At 42.2% G+C, this 24,401-nt stretch overlaps 1 protein-coding gene across 5 annotated transcripts in view; it reads left to right on the top strand.

Moving 5' to 3' along the window:
- Window positions 1–24,401, top strand: part of RGS12 (regulator of G protein signaling 12) — a 319,733-nt gene that overhangs the window by 229,201 nt on the left and 66,131 nt on the right. For all 5 annotated transcript variants that reach the window (XM_073610871.1, XM_073610869.1, XM_073610868.1 and 2 more), the window contains 3 exons: window positions 16,880–17,049; window positions 20,602–20,694; window positions 23,354–23,497. In XM_073610871.1, the coding sequence (XP_073466972.1) occupies window positions 16,880–17,049; window positions 20,602–20,694; window positions 23,354–23,497 (407 nt within the window). The remainder of the gene's footprint in view (window positions 1–16,879; window positions 17,050–20,601; window positions 20,695–23,353; window positions 23,498–24,401) is intronic.

The following is a 24,401-nucleotide window of genomic DNA, read 5'->3' as shown; positions in this document are numbered from 1 at the left end:
GGTGAGAACTGGGCTATGGGACAGGAGGAGCCACTGTTAAACACACCTACCCACCCCGTTAGGCTCCCAGCTGCCTACGACACCAGCAGCACTGGAAGACTAAGTTGGTAAAAGTGTTTGACAGTGGTTCCTCCTAACATTGTATTCACAATAGGGCAGAAATCCCGCCCTGGAGGTTCAGAGAATAGACATTAGGACCAAGAGCGCATGCAGTGACAACACAGTGCAGAAGTCCTGCTCAGAGTTTAGTACGCCATGGACACATGGAGTGTGCGCACAAGTGGTGGCACCACTGCGGTGGTAGATGCAGGGCTTTTTTTCCTCAGAATATATGCAGGTACTCCCCCTTCCAAGTCTCCACCTCCTACCCCTTTGAGCACATCCCTTGGTACCAGTACTGCCCCTTTTAGAGAATACAGAACCAATCATCCTTTTTTTTTTCTTTTTTTTTTTTTTTTGGTACTAAGTAATTTGTATGGAATTTGTAACATGGATACCTCCAGCAATAACAGACCCCACTACCAACAACAGATGCCCCCACCAAAACATTTGATCCACTTCAGTAATAATAGCCCCCCTAGCAGCCAACACCAATAGACCATTCAGCAGAACTTCACTAAAATGTAGACACCCCCCCCCCCCCCGAACCCCCCAGCAGCTAGCAGCAATAGATCCTCCAGTATATCCCAATACTCCTTTGCCATTACATGCATCCAGTGCTAGAGGTGCCAGAACTGTGTTCCCCCATGTTTCAGCTGGGGAAAATTAAAGCCCTGGGTAGATGATTCCATAGATTGTGGCCACTGCTAGCAAGCAGGAGGTAGTCACTGGCAGGATCAAGTTAAGGTTCAGTTAAGTTTACTAATTCAATATAAATAAAATGTAATGCCATAAAGGTCATAGAGTAATGGACACATTTATTGTAGGGTTTTTCGTTTTTTTTTTTTTTGTTTTGTTTTTTTTAGAGGGGTTAGTGAACCTTAAAGTCTTGAAGTCACCCAGCGATGGACATCCAGAAGAGGATTGAAGCTGTTTTAGTACAGACTGCTTTCTAGTTAGTTGCAGCCAGTCAGTTCCTCCCTTCCATATTGTACCCTGCCCTAACCACATGAAAGGAAGGAGCCCATTGGTTTCTAGAGATCTGTACAGACTATTCTTCATACTGCCAGTTTTTGCCTAATCTGCTGGGAACATGTGAGTAAAAATGGCTTCTTTGGATGGATCTGAGGCCCCCGGATTGCCCTGCTCTTTCCTTTTTTATTTTTAGAACATCATTATTCTGTCCTTTTTGTGGATTACCATTGCTCTTTTTTTGCTAATATATAACCCTGCTCAGCCTCCATCACTAATATTACAAGTATAAGTGGTCACCAGGGTCTCCTGTGCCTATTGGTGTGTTTCACTGTGACATGAATAATTAAGGCCCCTGTTTCTGCAGCAGGCTAAAGGTCCTCTTTATTCAATAATTTAGCAGGCTTCCCATGCGGCTTTGTTGAGCGTACTATCAGTTTTCTCCTCTTCATGCCACAGGGACAGAGAGAATCAATTTGTCTGACCGCAGAGACTTGCTGGTATTCCCGGAAAATTACATTAATTTGTCTTAACGTTTCAGTAATTGTCAGGAGCAATGCACCATTGGATTAAGAGAAGTCATGGAAAGCTGAGGCGGGCATGGATTCTGATGGCTGGTTCTCTGTGAGGGATTTGAAGTATTTGGTGAGGTGGCACACAGGCTCCTACCAGCTCTACCCAGGTAAAAGGCTGCCCTGTTCTGTTATCACGTGCCGCAATACAATGGGAGAAGCTTTCCTGTAGACTTGTTTTCTTTGAGGATTGTATTCAATGGTTTCGTAGCGTAACACGTTTTCTTTTTCTTTCTGCGTTGTACTCACACCTTTTTAACTCCTTTTCTACCAAGATACATTTTTTTTCCACCCTTTTTTTGGCGTATTTGTGATAGTGCCACAATGATAGACTGTGTCCTGGCGCACGAGGGCAGAGACACCTCGGTGGTCTCAAGTCATATTTTGGTCATATTTTGAGTTATAGTGTAAGTGCAAACAAAACTTTTTTTTATATATATATATATATATATATATATATATATATATATATATATATATATATATATATATATATATATATATATATATATATATATATATATATATATATATATATATATATATATATATATATATATATGGATATATGGATATATATGGGATAGATTGGAGAAGGGTTAAAACCCATGTCAGTTTTATTTGTTGTTCATGTAAAATAGTCTTCACTGCTGTCCTAGAAGCACAACAGGAAGTTAGAAGAAATCTCCCAAAATTTTAGGAATCCCCCTCTTATGCCGCGTACACACGAGCGGACTATTCGACCGGACTGGTCTGACGGACCGAGTCCGGCAGACAATCCAATTGTGTGTGGGCTTCAGCAGACTTTCCCAGTCGAAAATCTGATGGACTTTAGATTTGAAACATGCTTCAATTCTTTCCGACGGACTCAAGTCCAGTAGAAAAATCAGCTCGTCTGTATGCTAGTCCGACGGGCAAAAACCCACGCTAGGGCAGCTATTGGTTACTGGCTATCAACTTCCTTATTTTAGTCCGGTCGTACGTCATCGCGTACGAATCCGTCAGACTTTGGTGTGATCGTATGTAGGCAAGTCTGTTCATTCGAAAGTCCGTCGGACCAGTCCGGTTGGAAAGTCCGCCCGTGTGTACGCGGCATTAGCCATACCTAGAGCCAATGTCCAAATTTAAATGTAAAAATGTTCTATTTTTTTTTTTTTTATTTCTTCGGCGACAACTCTAAAATTTGGGATTTGCCTTTTGGATTTAATGACAGTAGTCGTCATGGCAAACAGGGGGTGACTCTTTTTCTAATGGGGACAGACAGAGCAATAATGCTGCCCCTTGTCCAAAACGAAAAAAGTCTCTCTAGGCAAAATTTTAAGGTGATACAGTATTGTGTGTGTTATTTTTAGGGGAAAAAAAAAAAAAACATGTTATACTTACATGCTCTGTGTAATGGTTTTGCACAGAGCAGCCCAGATCCTCTTCTTGGGTCCCCTGCTGACACTCCTGGCTTCTCTCTCCTGCTGGGTGCCCCCACAGCAAGCAGCTTGCTGTGAGGGCACCCAAGAAAGAGCACTGCTGACCCGTAGCTATGTGTGTTCACTTACACATGAAGCCACGACTTGGCCCTGCCCCCTCTGTCTCCTGATTGGCTCAGTGGCTGTGATTGACAGCCATGGGAGCCAATGGTACCCACTGCTGCAAAAGCCAATCAGAAGTGCGAGTCCCCGCAGAGGCAAGGCTCTCATGGACATTGCTGGATCGAGATGGGGCTCAGTTAAGTATTGGGGGGGGGCTGCTCAAAGAAGGTTTTTCACCTTGATGCATAGAACCACTTTAAGGGCTCATGCACACTGCATCTCAAAGAAGCTGCTCCTACAGACTTTTGAGCTTTTTTGCGCTTTTATTTATTTTCTGCCTGGAAACTCCCCTCCATGTTAGCCAATGTTTCCATGCACACTATGGATTTTTCAGTTTTACAGGCATATACTCTTATAGGCAGAAAGAACCCCCCCACCAAACTTGCATTTTTTTACAGGAGCCTTTGAGCAGAAAAAAACACCTAAGTGCCAAACAACACACAAAAAGCGCTAAAAACGCACAAAATAAAAAGGAAAAATGACCTGAGTGGGAGGGTTTGTGAAACAAAGCTTATGCTCAAATAAGCTCAGTAAAAACACGCAAAAGAGCACAAAAAAGTACACACGTCTTCAGGGTTGTACGCAGAGAAGTAAGAGCTCAAATGCCTGTAAAGGCAGCTCATATTTTATTTTGTTGGGTTGCAGTGTGCATGAGCCCGAAGTGTGTTTTTGTTTTGTAATCTACATACATTTTATTAGTGAGAGGTTTTTAAAGGGGTTGTAAACCCTCATGTTGTTTTCGAAAAAAAAAAAAAAAAATGCCTATACTTACCTGCTCTGTGCAATCGTTTTGCACAGATATGCCCCCTTCCTCCTCTTCTGGGGTGCCCCGTCAGCACTCCAGGCCTCTCCTCTTCATTGGGTGCTCCCAAGCAAAGCCAATTTCCCTGGGGGCACCTGTGCGGGCTCACTCACGAGTCCCGCTGCTGTGTCCATTGATACAGACAGCGGAACGCAGCCCAGCTCCCGTGTCACTGGGTTTGATTATCTGCAGCGGGTGGGAGGGGGGTCTGCCCCACAGAGGGTTTTTCACTTTAATGCATAGAATGCATTAAAGTGAAAAACCTTGAGGCTTGACAACCATAAAGTGGTCATGGTGTGTTTTTTAGATTGATTCTAAATGGAAAACAGATGTATTTGCAAATTTAGTTAATTATATCAGTGTTTTTGCTTTTTTTTTTTTTTTTTTTTTTAACTGTTTAGCACACTTCTGTTTTTCTGGCTTGTCGTCATAGATCGATCCAAGCAAGGTGGATGGAGGAATCTATCCTGCTGTGCTATTGTAGTCTGACAGCGGGGACTACTTCACTATCAGGTTACACAGATCAGTGCTGCAGACAATTTTCCAACACTTCCATTCTAACAAATGCCTTCTGTTGGATGGAAATGACTATAGATGGATTGAAATTCGGCTGGTCCCTGCTAAATTGGATGATTTTTTTTATCCATCTATGGCCACCATTTTTCTGGTGAATATGAAGTTATAAAGAGTTGTATGTTAATAGTAAGCAAACATGTTTGCAGTCACTCTTAAAGGGGAAGTAAACTCCGTCTTCCCTGGGGGTCTTCTCTGCAAAGTAAAGGCACAATATGATACATTATTTGACACCTGCAAACCATACCCTCAAGTCATCCTAGCTGGAGGACGCATCCATCTTCGTCTGTCTTCCTTCTGGGTGACTGGCTGCATGCGCGCGGGAGCCGCCTATCACGGCCCTGACTTCTGAAGACACGGCGCGGGTGGCAGTTCCTTCAGAGCGCATGCGCCGATAACATCATCAGTGCAGTATACAGTAAATATCTCCTAAATGGCGCACATTTAGGAGATATTTACAGTACCTATAGGTAAGCCTTATTCTAGGCTTACCTATAGGTACAAATTATACAGGAAGGTTTACAACTTCTTTAAAGCGGAGTGCCGCCTTTTTTTTTTTTTTTTCTTAAGTCAGCAGGTGCAAATACTGCAGCTGCTGACTTTTAAAATAAGGACACTTACCTATCCAGGGTGCCTGCGATGCCGCCGCCATCCTCGGTAAGGGAATCAGGACCTCTTGGTTCCCTACTGCGCATGCGTGACTCGCACTGCGCTATCCCACTGGTCCCTGCTGTGTTCTGGGACCCGTGTGTCTCCCAAAAGACAACGGGGGGGAGTGGCGTAGATACCTGTGGGTGGCTCGGGTATCTATGCCCGGAAGTGGGAGTAAAATACCTGTATTAGACAGGTTTCGCCCCCCCCCCCGAAAGGTGCCAAATGTGACACAGGAGGGGGGAGGAACCAGAAAAGTGGAAGTTCCATTTTTGGGTGGAACTCTGCTTTAACACAACTGCTGAGATAAGACATTAGCCACACAGGTATTGTTCACAGTGATTCTGCCAACTCATAGGCTTCTATTATGGGAAGGAATAGTACAAAAACAGTTGTAAATTTATATGTAGGAACCGAGTTTTCTTCTATTTTTTTTTTTTTTTCTTCTAACCATAGAGTTAAATAAGGGGTACCTTAAATGAAAACTATACAAAAGTGTTTTATTTTTTTATTTTTTTTTCCACCTGGTGATTCTGTCAGTACCAACCTCCCTGTCCTAGGGTGACAAGAATGACTTTTTTTTTTTTTTTCCCCAATACATTGGGCGTGGGGCTCTGTAGTCCAGATTTAGCTGGGAGAATGCAGGTTATCTCACTTTTTTTTTTTTTTTGCACTTTTTTTAAATAGATCGAACAGAACAACTTTTCAGTTTTATATTTAACAATCCAAAATGGAGAAAATAAGAGAAGTTCATTGTTGGGGTTTACATAAATTTTTAGTTCTCTATGTACCAAAAACCTTAAATATCAACTTTTAGCAAACTGACCCTTTAATAACATTAATTTTCCCAGTAATGCATCACTGCTATATAAACGTGAGAAACAGAGCCATGTTATGTTTAGTTACAAGGATGATCATTTTCAAGGGAAAAAAGCAGCATATGAAAATAGTACTGATCTGACCTAATCCCTTGGCTGTAAATCAGTGTCCGACTATAGGCCTGAAAATACATAGTTGTACGTTTTCTGAGTTGGTTCTGCTTGGGATATGTAAATGGAAGTTTGAGGCCACCTGCCTTTGGCGGCTGCTTTTAGAATTCATTAAATTTGGTTACTGTAGTGAGCCAAGTGTTTTGAGGTTTTCTTGAATACAATACAATGCAGTGTCCTAATAGATCTATTATGTCCTATTCGGATGCTCTGCACTGCACTGGGTAAGCAGACCAAGACCAGCATGATGCAGGTGAGACTCGGTCTACATTTACCCTAATGCCTAGTACGCCTGGGCCGACCGTCAGGAAACATCGGCAAGTTCAATAAAAACCTTTCGACATTCGGCCCGTGTTCCCAATCTGATCGTAGTGTTCTGGCGGTGGGGGGAGGGAGTCACCCCCCCATGTCAGATCGCTGTACTAATGTTGGATCGTTGATACACAGCAAAATAAAAAAAAAACACCAAAATGGAAAAAAAATTAATGGGGTGGGGGTGGGGTCCCCCCCCCAATCTATATCAGACCCTTCGGTCTGGTATAGATTTTAAGGGGTACCCAATGCCAAAAAAAATACCAGCTCCCTTATCCAAGCATGCAGCCTGGCAGGCCAGGAAGGGGGGGGGGGGGGACAACCATACGAGGCCCTTAACATGGCCGGGGGGAACCTGCTGACAACTGATGAGTAATTGGTTAGGGACGCGGCAGCCGGCTTCCTGCCCCACTCCTTAACAACCAGCTATTGTTAAAGAGGCCGCGGCCACCGGCTCTAAAAATTTTCATCTGGACCATATAGGAAAATCGCAGCTGGACAGCTGCTTTGTAAATTCACAGTGAAAAAGGGGCGCGGAATTCGTAAGACATGTGTGAACCTTGTCCTGGGCCACTTTCACACGGGCGCTGCTCGGTCCAGTCAGCGGGAGACCCGTGAACAGATCCCCTGCTGAATCGGCGCAGAATGGGACAGATATCACTCTTGTGACCTTTAAAACACAAACCCACCTATAGGGCTACAGGCCCCTCACCCTTTCAGAGTCTATAGTGAATTTACATCAGAGACCAAAAAAATTCCTAGACAGCAACAGGCATTTACCATGTAGTGCTATATCAATAATATCAAATAGCAGCTACGTGAAAAAAAAAGAAAAGCTGATTCATACTGTACAGACCACATTGCCCATGTGAATGAGCCCCAAGACCGCATTCACACAGAGAGCTTTAATACCTCAATACAGTTTTGTAGTTTAGATTTAGCAGGTATTTTGTCTTTTTTGTGTTGTGTCCACTAATATTTTAGTGTATTTTTAGTGAGAAGATCATTTTTTATCTTTTCGGGGGGCTTGAACATCAGCTCTGTGCACATTTGTCATTTGGTGAAGAAAAGCTGACTACCGTGGAGTATGATCCATGCCAGTGTAGCTCCCATATTTCTCTTTCATTTTTTTTTCCTGTTAGGAGAAAACTTGAGACCTACTAACTCTGACATTGCTGATCTTCTAAAAATGCTAATGTCCTGGCAATGATAGTAGTCCACCAGCTTTAATACCTTGGGTCTCTAGCCTAGAACGGAAATGTAGATTTGGAGGTGAGACTTTCCCTGTGTTTTTCATTACAATAAACTTGTTCCTTCGAAACCAGGGACTCAATGTGACAGCCAGGCTTTTAGCATTTCTAGAAGGAAGTGGGCAAATGGCGGCCTACTTGAGTTCCTTTATGGTAGGAGTTCATTGATATAGGTCAGTAGGGTGCGTCGCAAGAGAAAGTGATGGTAAGTGCCACCTAATAGTTTACTAAGCATGTCGAGCAAGTTTTTCTTGGCGTTCAAAAATAATAATCTACAAGTCAAATCCTTTGCTTGGGTTGTAAGCAAATGCAGTTCTTAATATATCCAGGCCTGTGTTGCTCTTATAATTGGTACTATAACTACTCTGAGTACAGAGGGAACACCTTCTTCTCCTGGGCTTATGACTTTACCATTTGCGCCCACGTACACATGCTTTTGTTCTCATCCCCCCTTATACAAGTCAATGGAAATGCATAGCAGGTTGATGCAGCTCAGGAGGTCAACTGCAAGTCAGATACCCCTGTCAATGAACTGTGAATGATCCTGAAGGCATCTGAAACCGATCTCACAAGCAAGCTACATTTGCCAGTCTAGACAACCCTTCGGTATGTTCTGACATCAGATACTGTACATGTCCCCTTACTGAAGACGAAAACTTATCAGGATTATTAGAAACATTGGGTCTATGGCTTGGATACTGGAGGCAGAGGCAGCTTTTCCTTTTTCTAGATGTCGGCCACACTATTTTTTTCCCCTCATCAGCGGATTGTCATTTTATACAAGGTTGTTTAAACATTGTCTCACTATTCTAAACCAGATTAGGACCGATGAAATAAGAAAATGTCCGTTTTTAAAGTGCTACCTGCCCTGTGTAATGGTTTTGCACAGAGCAGCCCTGATCCTCCTTTTTTCGGGTCCCCCAATGGCGCTCCTGGCTCCTTGCCACCTGCTTGAGTGCCCCCCGTAGTAAGCCACTTGCTATGGGGGTGCTCGTGAACCCCGTCCTTGTGTCTCCATTGACCACACATAACGGGGCTCTGCCTCGCCCCTGATCCTTCACTGGCTGTGATTGACCGCAGCGGGTCCTGCTGCTGTATCTGAGGCAATGAGGAGAGAGAGAGCTGGGAGAGCAGCTGCTCTTGTGCACATTGCTGGATTGAGATCAGGCTTAGGGAAATAATGAGGGCAATAGGGGCAACTGCCCTGGACCCCCCCTGGCAAAAGGGGCTCCCTCAATACAAAAATTATATAAAATTTGAAAAAAAAAATAAGATTTCAAATGTATAATAATAAAAAAAATACTCTTTTACTATATGTATCTTGGGAAGTAATATTTTTCCAGCTATCATCTGTAAAAGTCTAATTTTTAAAAACATATTTTGGCTGCTCACGCGAACCACACATGGAGCACTATGACTGTGTATGTGCATGCGTGACCTCCAGAATGATGTGTCATGCATTTTAAAAATGTTTGAGAATGTAAACCAACTCTGTATATAAGGGAGCCCCCCGATTCTGAAGTGCTCTGGGCCCCCGAAGGTCTAAATTTGCCCCTAGGGCGCTGAAGGGGAGCTGCACACAACATTTTTTACCTTTTGTGCATAGAATGCACGAAGGTTAAAAAAAAACTTCAGCCTTTAGAACCACTTTAAAGACGTGATCCCAGAAGATGGGGTTCCCTTGGGCAACAAAGTTTGTGTTCCTGGCGGCCGCACGGATGGAAATACGACTCTCTTCTTGAGGTTTGTTGTGCGTATCCTTTTGTCACACTGTCAAGATATCTGAATTTACAGCAGTACAGAATGTCTAATGTTGTCTTTGCTGGATCATCCTGCTTGATGACGGGCTTTAGGGATTTAGTCAATTTTATGGCTCTTTGGCTGACTGACTTTTGCCCATAGGGTTTCTTCTCTCTTTCAGCTGACTGCGGTCCTGTCATTTATGATATTGTGGTCTAGGTAACACCAACTGCTTCAGAAATCATGTGCTGAACTTCTTGGTTTCTATCCTGTTGTTTTCTCCTACGTTCCACGGAAATAGAACTATGCTGACACTCTGCTTTTGTTTTTCCTTTTGAAAGTTTTTAAAGTTGGTCTATGGTAGCCTTTCTAAACATTAACATGGAGGAACCCTTTAAATAACTTTCCACGCTCGGTAACTCCTACTGATGATTACGATTATCTACAGCTTATCTACACAGTACATTAGCGAGATGATCTGTGAGAAGAATGCTCTTTATATTTTTGGTCATAGGGAATAATCCCCCACCCCTTACAGAGAGCTAAAAAGTTCATTGGTGTCAGTGGTAACTTTTCTGAGATTCAGAAATTGCCCGTTGCTCGAGGAAACCCTGACAATCTCTGGAAGAACCCTAGGGTTCCATGGAGCTCTGGTCAAGAGAGGCTAATCTAGAGTGATACCATTTATTGGTTAACTAGATTGTACTACAATCTACTTAGTAAAGCCTGGTACACACGATGGACGGACGAATGATCATCACTTTTTTTTTTTTTCTTTGCATGCTAGTCTCCATATTAGAAATGAAGAGGTTACTAAAGTTACGACAATTCTTGTACAACAGAATACAGAATTACATGGGAAGTGATGTAATGTATTGCATTGTATTTGTATTGTATTGTTGGGTGAAAACTGTACCGTTTAAACGAAAATCGTAAGATCTGGGATTGTACATGAGAGGTTTTTGGGTTTATCCCTTCAGATAATTTCGGATATATATATTTATTTTTTGCACCCAAAAAAAAAAAAAAAATCCCCTCCTAATATTTTCCTAAAATTTTAATTTATTAATGGGGTGTGTGTGTTCTCAAAAAATAGCTGAAATTTCTAATTCTTTTTTTATCAATTTTTTTAATTAATAATTTCACCTTTTGCACTGAGATTCATAAACCTTTTTCAGTGTTTGTTTATGGATGTGTATCTCCTTGCCATGTATCTATTGTGCAACGTTCTCTAATGCTCCATACAGATAAAAACTTGCTTTATCAGATTGTCATCCACTTTGAGTTTACATCTACCTTTAAAAGAAATCTGTCAGGAGAGAAGTATAGAAACTCCCATTGCTCTGTTAAATGCTAGTTGCCTGGCTGTCAAGGTGATCCTCTATAATTGCTGACCCAGAACAAATAATGCAGATAAGGATTTCTAGTGTTTCCTGATCTGCATACATGTTTTGGGTCAGTGATTCTGATGCCAGAGACCATTGTGACAGCCAGATAAATAGCATTTTCAGAAGCATGTCTTTAGGTAGCCCCCATATTGCGCTCATGACAAGTTTACTTTAAAGGCAAGCTGAGCGTTTTCTATGGAAGAACTTCTCTGTCCTGATAGCATCACTTATCCGCTGTACAGAATTTCTTGGCAAGCGTTAAATAAACCGTAATGAAAATAACAGGCCTGCCTGGTTGTATTCGGAACTAAATGTGCACGCCTGTGTAAGGCCCTCTTTGTTGCACGCGGCATGTTAACATAATAATAGGTCTCTGGCTTATTCTCCCCTATCTAGTCATGTTGATTGCCCATTGACTGCAGCTCCACTCAGATTGGAGGAGGGGGGATAATTATACTGACAGGCATTTAATCCGCAGCTTTTGTGGGTTGTGTGAGGACTTGATTGCCTGCTGTCAGAGGGGCACATCCCCAGAGTTAGATCACTGTGCAGCCGGCATTATATCTAACTCGTGCACTTTATTATGCCAGTCCCGGCTGACTCCCGGGCACAGTCTGTAGCAGCAGGGTGCAAATAATGCTTGGACTGGCGATAATGGGAACTGTGTGCCCACAGAATCAAATCCGCTTTTCATTTAGCATAGAATGGAGAATCTGGTTACTAAGAGTGAATTGGTGTACTGCTGTGCACCCCTATATGTTCCCTTGGGAGGGTATTACTTTTAGGTGTATGTCAGGTGAATGCCTAGAACTCTTAATAGAACAACCACATATAGTCGTCTGGTTTGATGTAATCGTAAGTCCTTCCCCTAATGCTAAAATGATCTCCTTATCTAATTGTTTGCTAGAATAAATGTGTTGTCTACATTTTAGTTTAACCCAACTTTCCGGTATAGTGAGGTACTGGTGATGTAGACAGGGCATCACAGCTATTCTATAGGAAGGCTACGCCACCAATGCCTTCCAGAGAGATCTCGCTTCTAAACTGCAAAATCATGCGAGACGTCAGAGAAAAGCTTTTATGTATTTATTTTTTTGTGGTTTATATATTGCCATGGCTTCAGCAACGTGTCAGGTCTTCTAATGCAGCGTACACACAGTCGGACTTTTCGACCGGACTGGCCTGACGGACCGAGTCCGGCGGACAATACGATCGTGTGTGGGCTTCATCGGACCTTCAGCTGACTTTTCCAGTCGAAAATCTGACGGACTTTAGATTTGGAATATGCTTCAAATCTTTACGTCGTAATCCGCCGGACCCAGAAATCCGCTTGTCTGTATGCTAGTCCGACGGACAAAAACCGACACTAGGGCAGCTATTGGCTACTGGCTATCAACTTCCTTATTTTATTCCGGTGTACGTCATCACGTACAAATCCTTTAGACTTTGGTGTAATTGTGTGTAGGCAAGTCCGTTCGTTCGAAAGTCCGGACCTGTCCGGTCGAAAAAGTCCGCCCTTGTGTACGCAGCTTTAAGCTCCTTTAACACGAAACTGAGGAGGATCTAATCAACAAGGAATCCACGAGCAGATCTCTTGCTGAATCAGAGCAGAACAGGATGAGTGTCTGCTTTCTTCCATTAATGTCCATTTAGTTTGTGGCTGGTGGACCTGTGACAGCTCTGTGGGCAGCCAGATGTAAAGCCCCCGTACACGCGGGCCGCAATCAGCTGGTTCAGTAGATACCAGCGGACAATCGGCCTGTTTTTGTACAGGTCCTTTAACAGAATCTCACAAACGGCTTCTGTCGAACGAAAATTATGGGAAAGCAGCAGCCAATCAGAGCTTCCAGCCAGTGGCTGTGAGCGCTGACCTGTATTTTCTGGCAGGGGGCAAGTCCCCCTGTCAGAACACAATAGTACAGCAGGGAGATCGCTGTACTAACATTGCATAGTTAGTAGAGTGAGCTCTTCAGTTTGTTTTCATTCAGCTAGTTGATTTGAACAAAAAAAAAAAAAACTTGGTATGTACCAGGCATTAGCAGACGTTACATTTGGGTCCCGGAAAAAATTAAAAAGCACCTGGGCAGACTCAGATGTAGGCGAGTGTAAACAGACAGTTTAAATCCACCTGTGCTTGAATTGAGCTTTAAATCTGGTCCACCTTAAAAACTAACACGCGAACCTGATCGGAATGACCATGTGAAAGGGCCCTAATGCCGCTTTAGTCCCCATAGCCATGCCAAAGCATACATAATAAAGAGCATCAGCTATTTTACAGCGAGCGCGCAAAATCTAGCGTGGGCCAGCAGCAAAAACACAGAAGAAGAATGCTGCCAATGACATCTGCTTTTCAAAATGGGGGCACAGGACTATAGAAGTAAGAGAAGATGAGTATTTGCATATGCCAACATAGAAACCAAAACAGAAAGTTATAATGAATTGTTTATTTTGCTACAACTACAGTAATGGTGGCCATTTCATATGGTTGGGAGGGAAGAAGGTCCCATTTTTAATGCTGACTTAAAGGGGTTGATTTTCTAAAGACACATAGACTGTGCACTTTGCAAGAGCAGTTGCTCCAGAGATTATTAAATGAGCAGAAACTCTGATGACTTCCATCATCCAATTGTGTGCAAGAAAATCTGCAGTTTTTTCATTTTCCTTGCATGTGATTGAGGTAAAGCTTCGCTTTGAAAAGAATACTCATTTACTAAGCTCTGGAGCAACTGCACTTGCAGAGGGCACAGTCTATTTGCCTTTAGTAAATCAACCCTAAAGTATCTTGCTAGGACGACAGAGTAAAGGGCAACTTTAGGCTGCATGTCTGAAGAGCAAAACTCCTCGTGATCTGTGCTAAATAGTAGGAACAGATTGGCTGATCCTCATCTCCAACAGAAGTGGTAGGCCTAGTGCCTTCAGACATATATTTAAAGCCCAACTGAACACTCAGGTTAAATGAGCTAAATATACTGTATTTCAGGTACGTTGATACAAAGGTGTTTAGTCTTGGGCTCGATTCACATATATGCATGTTGCTTTTGAGCTTTTCTGCAGTGCTTTTTGTGGTGCTTTCTGCATTTTTGTAACCGCGTTTTTACCGCGATTTGTGTGGTGTTTGTGTTTTTTTTCTCTTCTTTTTTACATTCACTGTATATAGCTGGTTGCTAAAGAGTGGGCTGGGAAGACGGCCTCTGCGTTCTTAAACGATTTTCTTTTTTTCTTTTTAAATTGAGCTGTCAGCAGGGAAGCCCGCTGACAGCTGAATGTAAAAAAAAAAAAAAATTACAAAAAAAAACTGCGTGGGGTCTCCCCCCTAAGACCATACCAGACCCTTATCCGAGCATGCAGCCCGGTAGGTCAGGAAAGGGAGGTGACGAGCGAGCTGTACCCAGCACCTGGGCTTCCTGGGCATGAAAGAGGGCAAAGATGCATTGTTCAGGGTATTGCTTGGGAGCAATTAACATCTTTAAATCTTCCATATAATATAGCAAAACTCCACTTTCTGAATACAGTTCTGCTTTTAGACCGGCCATGTAGTTTTGTGGTGTTACTCACCGTGTAAACCTGAAGCTGAGTGTTGCTCACCTCTATAATTTGTAGAGTAATAATTATATGTGTTATGTGACAGGACTTTTGTACAGGTCTGACTTGGTACAGTTTACCATAGATATCTGTTTTACCTTGCCATAGTCATAGCATTGTATCTGCTTTATAATGTTTATATTTGATGAAAAAGCAAAGCTTTATAGACCTTTTTATAGGCTGACAGCCTTGGTAACCATGTCCTGGGGCATACATGTTTTCTCACGTAGCAGGGTGGAGTAGATATTCTTGTGTGAGAATGCTGAATAGATATTGACTTGTATATTCTTGACCTCATTTCCAGGCCATTGTGGAGACGGATGTATACACTGATGTATACACGGTTGTTACTGACTTCGCACTTGCCGTTTTTGTTGCTTATGTTAGTAGCTTTATACTAATGCAAATGTTCAGTGATAGTGTCGAGAGCGGTGTTGTGCTATTAGTCATGGCAAACGATCAGAAATTAGCTTTCAGTTTTTTAAGTCTGCCTGATCCATGGAGTATTTTTCGCACATTCATGGCATCCTGGCTGTGCCATGGTGTGAAGATTGACTGTGCTGGGATGAAATCCTCTATCTCCAGCATAGGCGCTCACTTTAATGACAAAAAACAATGGAGGGCGCGACCACCTCCTGCATTACCATAAATAATTTTTATTGAATCCACATAAGCAAATGGATACTCGCATACGAACAAAAGTTAATAAGCCAAACAGATCTGCTCCAGCAGGATCACAACAGCAGTAAGTCCTGGAGACAAATGGTTGGATTTCTGACGTGTTTCGAGGGCCATGCCCCTTTCCTCTTAGGAAGGCTGTACCCTTGATGGGCATTGTAGAAAAGTTGGGTGGAAGATCTCCCATGGGTATAGTACTAAGTGTTTTTTGGACTTGAGCTCACTTTCATGGGTCTCTCTACTTTTTAATACCCAAATGTCACCACTAATGTCACAGGAGTTAGGAAATTCTGTTAAAGTGTCATCTTCTTTCCCTAGTCACTGACGTGTATGCACCATTGAGGAAGCTGGATTGGAGTCCAAAGTGAGGCTTGGCTCCTTGCAGATGCAGATTTTTCTCAAGCAGGAACCAGCCGAAATTCCAACCATGTATGGGAAGGCTGAATGTACCAAAGTTGATCGATCGACTTTGGTACAACCAGTGTGCCGGATCTTGCATACAATTACCACTAGCGGCTGGTATAGCCGCTAGCAATAATCACTGTGTTCGCCCGGTGGGGACCGCTTCACCGGCCAGGAGATTACAATGGCTCGGTGGGAGGGATTTCCCTTCCAGCACTGTCGATGGTGGAATCAAGTGAATTTATTTTGCTTCATCTACGACCTGCCTAAGTGCTGAGATGCAGGCAAGATGGCTCCTGCTTCAAGAATGTTCAGGGAGAAGAGCGGCCTAGGCACAACCTATAGTAAGGTCTAAAGTAAAGCTCTTTGAAGCATTTATTACTAATGGGTGAACTAAGCAAATGGGATTCAGTTTTTGGGTGGCAGGTGACAGATCTATGGTTGACGAAGGAGCACACATGTTTTGAACGCGTGCTCCTCCCCACTCTTTCTCCAACCGGAAGGGACATGTATCGCCACCCCAGAGCCGTTCTGAGAGTCTGGGAGCTACCAGCTGCCTCTCCACCTGCGCGCCGACCGCCTTCCCATAATGAGTGGATGAACCTCCTTAATATTCCAATGCTCTGACAAAGCTATGATCTTGTGAGTTACAAATTGTCTACTTTGAATTAAATATTTTTACATTGCTGCACTTAGATTGGCGCTGCTCTCTTTTCTGTCAGATGACAGATCTTCCACTTTAAGGTCTCCGTGTTGGCCATAGTGGCCTACCAGCAGTTAGGTGGGTGAGACAGGCTATTTTTCTTCAACGTGGATTTTTCTTCAAACCCCTTCAACAGTCTGTGTATACTTACCCACCTCACTTTACTAGGCCAATTTTTAGATTGGTTTCCATGAATTGTAGCTCAACATTGTTTACATCCTCTTCACTACACTATGACCCCCAACTCGAATTATACAGCAGAGAACATGGAGAACTTGTGACTGCTGAAGGCACATTGTGTTATTTACTCATTTGGGTGGACAGTGGAATTGTAATGTTAGCCAGCGCTATATAAATTATTGAAACTGAAATTTTTTTTTAAAATGTCCAAAATGATAGTGATTTTATGGTATGTTATGTTAACTGGCAGCTCTAGCTGTGAAGAGTGGCAGTACAAGTTTGGAAGACTGTTCTGCTAGAAAAAAAGCATTTTGTTATTCCCTTCTTGTTGTTTTTTAATAACCTCTGACCCATACTCTGCTCTTTATCACAGTGAAATATTTTCTGTCTTTCTCTCTGGCAGAACTGAACAGCACTGATCTGAAAGGATGTGTAAGCGAGAACAGTCTAAGCAGCAATGCCAGCCTGCCCAGTGTACAGAGCTGCCGGAAACTCGGCGAGCGCAGGGTGGCCAGCTGGGCTGTGTCATTCGAAAGGCTTCTTCAAGATCCAATTGGTGTTCGATATTTTACGGTAAGTAATATTTATCACGTGGACATGGTAACAGCAGGTGAATGCTGCAGGTGTCCAGATGAAAGATGAGTTCTGGGGGGGAGGGGGATATTTTATTTTGGAGTGGCTGCAGGTGAAATAAGTTGCCTCTAACGAAGAGTGTACTGGGACTGCAGCATTGCTGGTTACAGTAGAAATTACAGTTTAATTCACATCCAAACTCTGTCATCCATGTCTTTTATGGTCCTTGCTTTGTGCAGTGGTCCACAGTAATGTTGGAACAGGAAGGGGCCATCCCCAAACTGTTCCCATAAAGTTGGGAGCATCGAGTTGTCAAAAATGTCTTGGTATTTCCTTCCCTGAAACTAAGGGGCTAAACTCAACCCCTGCAAAACAACCCCACACCATAATCCCCCCTCCACCAAATTATTTGGACACGTACACAAAGCAAGGTCCACAAAGACATGGATGAGCGAGTTTGGGGTGGAGGAACTTGACTGGCATGCATGAATTCGAGCAGAGACTGCGAGTCAGGCCTTCTAGTCCACGTTGGTGTCTAACCCCACAAATCCGCTTCTGGAAGAATGGTCAAACATTCCCATAGACCAGGGATATGCAATTAGCGGACCTCCAGCTGTTACAGAACTACAAGTCCCATGAGGCATAGCGAGACTCTGAGAGCCACAAGCATTACACTCAGAGGCAGAAGCATGATGGGACTTGTAGTTTTGCAACATCTGGAGGTCCGCTAATTGCACTGCCATAGACTCACTCCTAAACCTTGTGGAAAGACTTCCCAGAAGAGTCAAAGCTGTTATAGCTGCAAAGGGTGAGCCAACCCAATCGGAAACCCTACGGACTAATGCCCCGTACACACGGTCGGATTTTCCTACGGAAAATGTGTGTTAGGACCTTGTTGTCGGAAATTCCGACCGTGTGTAGGCTCCAGCACACATTTTCCATTGGATTTTCCGACACAAAGTTTGAGAGCAGGATATAAAATTTTCCGACAACAAAATTCGTTGTCGGAAATTCCGATCGTGTGTACACAAATCCGACAAAGTGCCACGCTTGCTCAGAATAAAGAGATGAAAGCTATTGGCCACTGCCCCGTTTATAATCCCGACGTACGTGTTTTACATCACCGCGTTTAGAACGATCTGATTTTCCGACAACTTTGTGTGACCGTGTGTATGCAAGACAAGTTTGAGCCAACATCCGTCGGAAAAAATCCTAGGATTTTGTTGTCGGAATGTCCGAACAAAGTCCGACCGTGTGTACGGGGCATTAGACTGGGATGCCATTTAAAGTTCATGTGTGCGTGTACAGGCAAGCGTCCCAATACTTTTGGTAATATAGTGTCTATTCTCCCTCTAATAGACTACAGTCTCTATCACCATGATTACTTGTGCTTGTACAGTTTACCTAATCCATTCCACTCATCTGACGGAGTTTTGTTATGTCTCGTTTTGTAAAAAAAAATAATTTATGATCTTGTCAAACTCTTTTGTAAAAGAAACGTTTTAAATAATTGGTGCTTTTTCTTTGCAGGTTTCTTTTTTCATTACTTTTTGAGCAGAAGCAGGGTCTCTTTACAGACTGAACATTGTTTCCTGCATAAGCCCAATTGTGACTGGTTCTCTTTAAGATTAGCATTCTTTATTGACTAAGGCAGCTGACGTTTCTTTTAAGAGACTATTTGAACTTTCAGTATTTGACTTTGCATTCTTTTACTTTATGGACAATTTATTTAGATTTTACATAGACAATTTTATATTTGATTTTTTTTTTCATTATTATATGTATTGTATGAGTGTCCTTGTATTATTTATTGCTGGATGGTCTCTGGGGTTGACCTTGACGTTGGTGGTTGTTGCTCTTCTGACTCCTGTTTACCTCTTGCTTCTAGTTCCTGAACCTTATAGAACTTTAAAGAGAATTATACAGTATGTGTTCTTTTATTACAAGCGGCACTAAAAGGAATAATCTTCTAGAATGTTTACATTTGGGTCACCTGCCAGATTACGATCGGGAGGCGTTTCCGTCCATTATGTGCAAGTGAAAGTTGAGTTCTCAGTATAAGGCGACAAACACTTTATATACAGTATGTCTTATTGACCACATCGGATTCACCTTGAGAGGAATAACCATTGTAAACAGAGAGGATTCATGACTGTGGAGTCAGCGGTGAGGCCAAATACTTGAATGCGGTATTTGTTGGGTAATAGAAGAAATTTCATATACCCTTTTACTTCAAAACAGAATGAATGCCTTGGAGCCATATACAATTTAATGTGTATGGGCTAGCCTTTGTCCTCCAGGTACATGACTTGGCCAGATTCGTTTTTAAGGCTCCCTCGCACATAAAAAGTGATCCACCTTGAGTTTCAGAGGTGTTTGAAAGGCAGTGAGGAGGCGATATGTCCTCTTCTCGCAGCCAGATTTAACCCTATAATTGCCGCACTACCATGCGTGCCTTGCTGCACCATAGAATGGCATTAATTGCGTTTGCCGGGAGCGCTGCCCACCAAAAGCAACATGCTTCTTAGGCTTTGCCACGGCATGTATTCAGCAGTGAGTGGCTTTATGTCCGTGTTCAGACAGGCAATTGTGGGTGGCAGGGGGTTGGGGCATGGTGTTAAATCCATGACCCAACTACCTGGTTTTGCTGCCCATTGGTCGCATGTGTGAACATAGCCTTAGGCAGCCTATGTATTAGTTCTTTTTTTCGTTCAACCAGCTGGTTGAACGAAAAAAAGACCCAATTCCCCTGTCCCTGCATTCAAGGAGGATGGGAGAATCACTTCCACGGAGCTATTGTATTCTGATGGCGGGGAAACTTCACCCCTGTCAGAATACAGTATATTTATCAACGCTGCTGGCTATAGCTGGTGATGCTGATCGTGCAGAAATTTTCCAGCAGGCTGGTTGTACAGCAGTTGATTGTACAGAAGTCAATAAATCAGCCTGCCCATACATACATGGATCGAAATTAGGCCTGTCCCTGCTGAACCAACCAAATTTCGATTCATGTATGGCTGGCTTAAGAATAGAAAAGTCAAATAGAGAGCAAATCTTAAATGAAGCAAGTACAATCATTATTATATTTTGTTATAGGTAGGCTATTCTGGACCATATGGGAGTTTTGGGTGTTCCTGATCATTTTTGTGTGTTGTAACGTCTCCTATTGCATTCTCCATAATATAAAATACATCTAAAATTTCAACAGAAAGCGTGGGAACCCCTCACAATGTCCATCGGGCTTGCAGACAGAGCAGAGATCTCAACAGAGTCCTCAACAGATTTGAGGAACTGTCAAGTGGTGTAATTCTCCATCTACCAAACAAACTAAACTAGACCATTGTCTTTATTGCGTCAGTCATCCACCATTGGATCTGCAGTTTATAGTAACTGGTGATGTCTACAATGCAGGAAGACATCTGTAGAAAGGCAATGGGCAAAGGGTTGCAACTTTTCTGACCTGATAACGGAGTTTTGCCATGAGGCTGTATTGGGTACAATTAGTACCTTGTAAAGAGTATTTCTCATTGTTTTTCTTTTATTTGCCTGTAGGAGTTTTTGAAGAAAGAGTTCAGTGAGGAGAACATTTTGTTCTGGCAAGCCTGTGAATATTTCAGCCGCGTTCCAGCTCATGACAAAAATGAGGTAATTTATCGATATTGTTGCTTGCTGTATTTCCCACTACTTTTCTACAACCTGAACGTCATCACTTAATTCCTGTAAAAATCACATTTGCCTCACACTTCCGTGAAAGCTCCATTTGGGTGTTGTTCACTTCAATTTTCACACTTGTATACTGCCTATGGACCAGAGAAATGTTTACACTTCTGCTATGGGGCTGTTTATTCGACAATAACTTTGTCATTATCTACATTAACCAAGTAATACAAAGTGTTTTTTTTTATATTGTCTTTTGCAATAGGTATTTAATTTTTATAAACAAACAAAAAAAAATTCTATTTTGAGCAGTGTTAGATAAAGTTTCAAATTTGTACCTTTTTTTTTTTTTTTTTTTTTTTTTTTTTTTTTTTTTTTTATGCAACTCAAAAAGTACAAAACTAATAAAAACCAGAAATAATCCTGCCTAAAAAAATATAATTAAAAAAAATTTTCAGTAAAATAATACTTAAAGCAGTAGAAAACCCAGAAACAAACCTTTTATATATTGCAATTTACCTCCTAAAAAAAACTGCTGTGCTCCATTTTATTTTTTTCAAAATTTTCTCCCTATATTTTCAGCTGGTGATTTAGCCAATAACACTCCTGTCAGTGTGTTTGTTTTTATTTTTTTGTTTTTATCCTTTTTGGGATAAAGGTTTTACATAAAATGGTTTCTCTTATCTCTCCAATTGCTGCTTTTGCTGGATAGCTTGGACTGTTGAAGCAAGTTGACAAATTATATTTACTGGCTGAATCAACAATTGAAAATGAAAGGGGGGAAAAACAAAAGATTTAAGCAAATGCTGTTACCACATCTAAGAATTGATCATCTACATTTTGCTTTTTGCATGGGGTGAGGGTGGGAAACATAAGCAGGACAGAAAGACAGGGAATACTACATATGCCCTGTGTTCTTCAGTTAAGCTTTTGGGGTGTCTAGCATGCCCAATGTCCACAGCTGGTTAAAGCCAATCTCTAGTCAAAACTTCTTTTTTTTTTTTTTTTTTTCTATTTATAAAACTCCTCCTGTCTGTCTAGTTTTTATTGTGCCTTACCCGTTGGGCAGGTTTTCCCCCACTTTCCATTCCATTGACTCCAGAACAAGAAATTATCAGGCTTCGGTGTCCAAAACAGTAAGACAACTGTGACCCCTCTCTCCACTTCCTTTGTCCCCATCAAAAACAGATCCCATTGCATCTTGTCCTTAAGACATCCTATTACTTGAATGGGAAGTAAAAGTAAATCTCCCACTACAGTTAAAGCCTGACAGAGCTTCTAACCTTTTCCCAAAGATATACATACACACATTAGCCATTTCCCCTCCCTGGTGTTATGTGACTCGTTAGTGTTACAAGGTCTCAGGTGTGAATAGGGAGCAGGTGTTTTAAATTTGGGGTTATCGCTCTCATACTGGTCACTGGAAGTTCAACATGGCACCTCATGACAAAGAACTCTGAGGATCTGAAAAAAAGAATTGTTGCTCTACATAAAGATGGCCTAGGCTATAAGAAGATTGCCAAGACCCTGAAACTGAGCTGCAGCACAATGGCCAAGACCATACAGTGGTTTAACGGAACAGGCCTCTCCGTGGTTGAACAAAGTAGTTGAGGGCAGATGCTCAGCATCGTATCCAGAAGGTTGTCTTTGGGAAATAGACGTATGAGTGCTACCAGCATTGCTGCAGAGGTTGAAGGGGTGGGGGGTCAGCCTGTCAGCGCTCAGACCATACGCCGCACACTCCATCAAATTGGTCTGCATGCCTGTCGTCCCAGAAGGAAGCCTCTTCTAAAGATGATGCACAAGAAAGCCTGCAAACAGTTTGCTGAAGAAAAGCAGACTATGGACATGGATCACTGGAAACATGTCCTGTGGTCTGATGTTAAGATAAACTTATTTGGTTCAGATGGTGTCAAGCATGTGTGGCGGCAATAAGGCGAGGAGTACAAAGACAAGTGTGTCTTGCCTACAGTCAAGCATGGTGGTGGGAGTGTTATGGTCTGGTGCTACGTGAGTGCTGATGGCACTGGGTAGCTTCAGTTCATCGAGGGAACCATGAATGGCAACATGTATTGACATACTGAAGCAGAGCATGATCAGCTCCCTTCGGAGACTGGGCCTCAGGGCAGTATTCCAACATGACGATCCCAAACACACCTCCAAGATGACTTCTACCTTGCTAAAGAAGCTGAGGGTAAAGGTGAAGGACTGGCCAAGCATGTCTCCAGACCTAAACCCTATTGAGCATCTGTGGGACTTCCTCAAATGGAAGGTGGAGGAGCGCAAGGTCTCTAACATCCACCAGCTTCATGATGTCATGACTCCAGTGGCAACCTGTGAAGCTCTGGTGAACAAAATATTGACACTTTGGGCTCAATTTGGACATTTTCACTTAGGGGTGTACTCACTTTTGTTGCCAGTGGTTTAGACATTAATGGCTGTGTGTTGAGTTATTTTGAGGGGACAGCAAATTTACACTGTTATACAAGCTGTGCACTCACTACTTTACATTGTAGCAAAGTGTCATTTCTTCAGTGTTGTCACATGAAAAGATATAATAAAATATTTACAAAAATGTGAGGGGTGTACTCACTTTTGTGAGATACTGTATATGACTTGTCCTCTAATTAGTCTTTCTGATTTGCAGTTGTCCTACAGAGCCAGAGAAATATTTAACAAGTTTTTGAGCAGCAAGGCCACCACTCCAGTCAACATTGACAGTCAGGCTCAGCTTGCTGATGACATTCTCAATGCCCCGCACCCGGATATGTTCAAAGAGCAGCAGCTGCAGGTAATTTTGGTTTTAGGTGGGAGACCTCCTGTTTCAATATTTACATCTTCGTGTTAAGGTGGCCATACATGTAGCATTTTGGACAATTCATGTATGACTGTTCGCAAACTAGTTATCATATATAATATTGAGCAATTCAGAACGATCAACCGGTTATAAATGTATATAGTCTTCTAAAAACGATGATTGAAACTCTGTTGAAAATCTGCGAACCACTTTAGGATGTATGTGTGTCTATGTATGTATATATGTGTATGTATATACAGTTGTGCTCAAAAGTTTGCATACCCTGGCAGAAATTGTGAAATGTTGGCATTTATATTGAAAATATGACTGATCATGCCAAAAACTGTCTTTTATTTAAGGATAGTGATCACATGAAGCCATTTATTATCAGATAGTTTTTTGGATCCTTTTTAAATCGTAATAACAGAAATCACCCAAATGGCCCTGATCAAAAGTTTACATACCCTGGAATGTTTGGGAGCAGTGATTACTGTCCTGTATGTTCAAGCCCAGCCCCCTCACAGTTAGAATCACTCCCTAGAACACACTTAACCCCTTCACTGCCCCCTAGTGGTTAACCCCTTCACTGCCAGTGTCATTTACACAGCAATCCAATGCATTTTTAATCGCACTGATTGCTGTATAAATTACAATGGTCCAAAAAATGTCCGATGTGTCTGCCATAATGTCGCAGTCCCGATAAAAATCGCAGATCACCGCCATTACTAATAAAAATACCATAAAACTATTCCCTATTTTGTAGACGCTTATTGCAATATGTTTTTTTTACCAAAAATATGTAGAAGAATACACATCGGCCTAAACTGAGGAAAAAATTGGGGTTTTTTTATGTTTTTGGGGGATATTTATTATAGCAAAAAGTAAAAAATACTGCATT

Source organism: Aquarana catesbeiana, linkage group LG01, assembly GCF_042186555.1.
Source record: "Aquarana catesbeiana isolate 2022-GZ linkage group LG01, ASM4218655v1, whole genome shotgun sequence".
Lineage (NCBI taxonomy): Eukaryota > Metazoa > Chordata > Amphibia > Anura > Ranidae > Aquarana > Aquarana catesbeiana.
The sequence above is the reverse complement of the archived record's forward strand: the minus strand, read 5'-3'. Positions and strand labels throughout refer to the sequence as shown.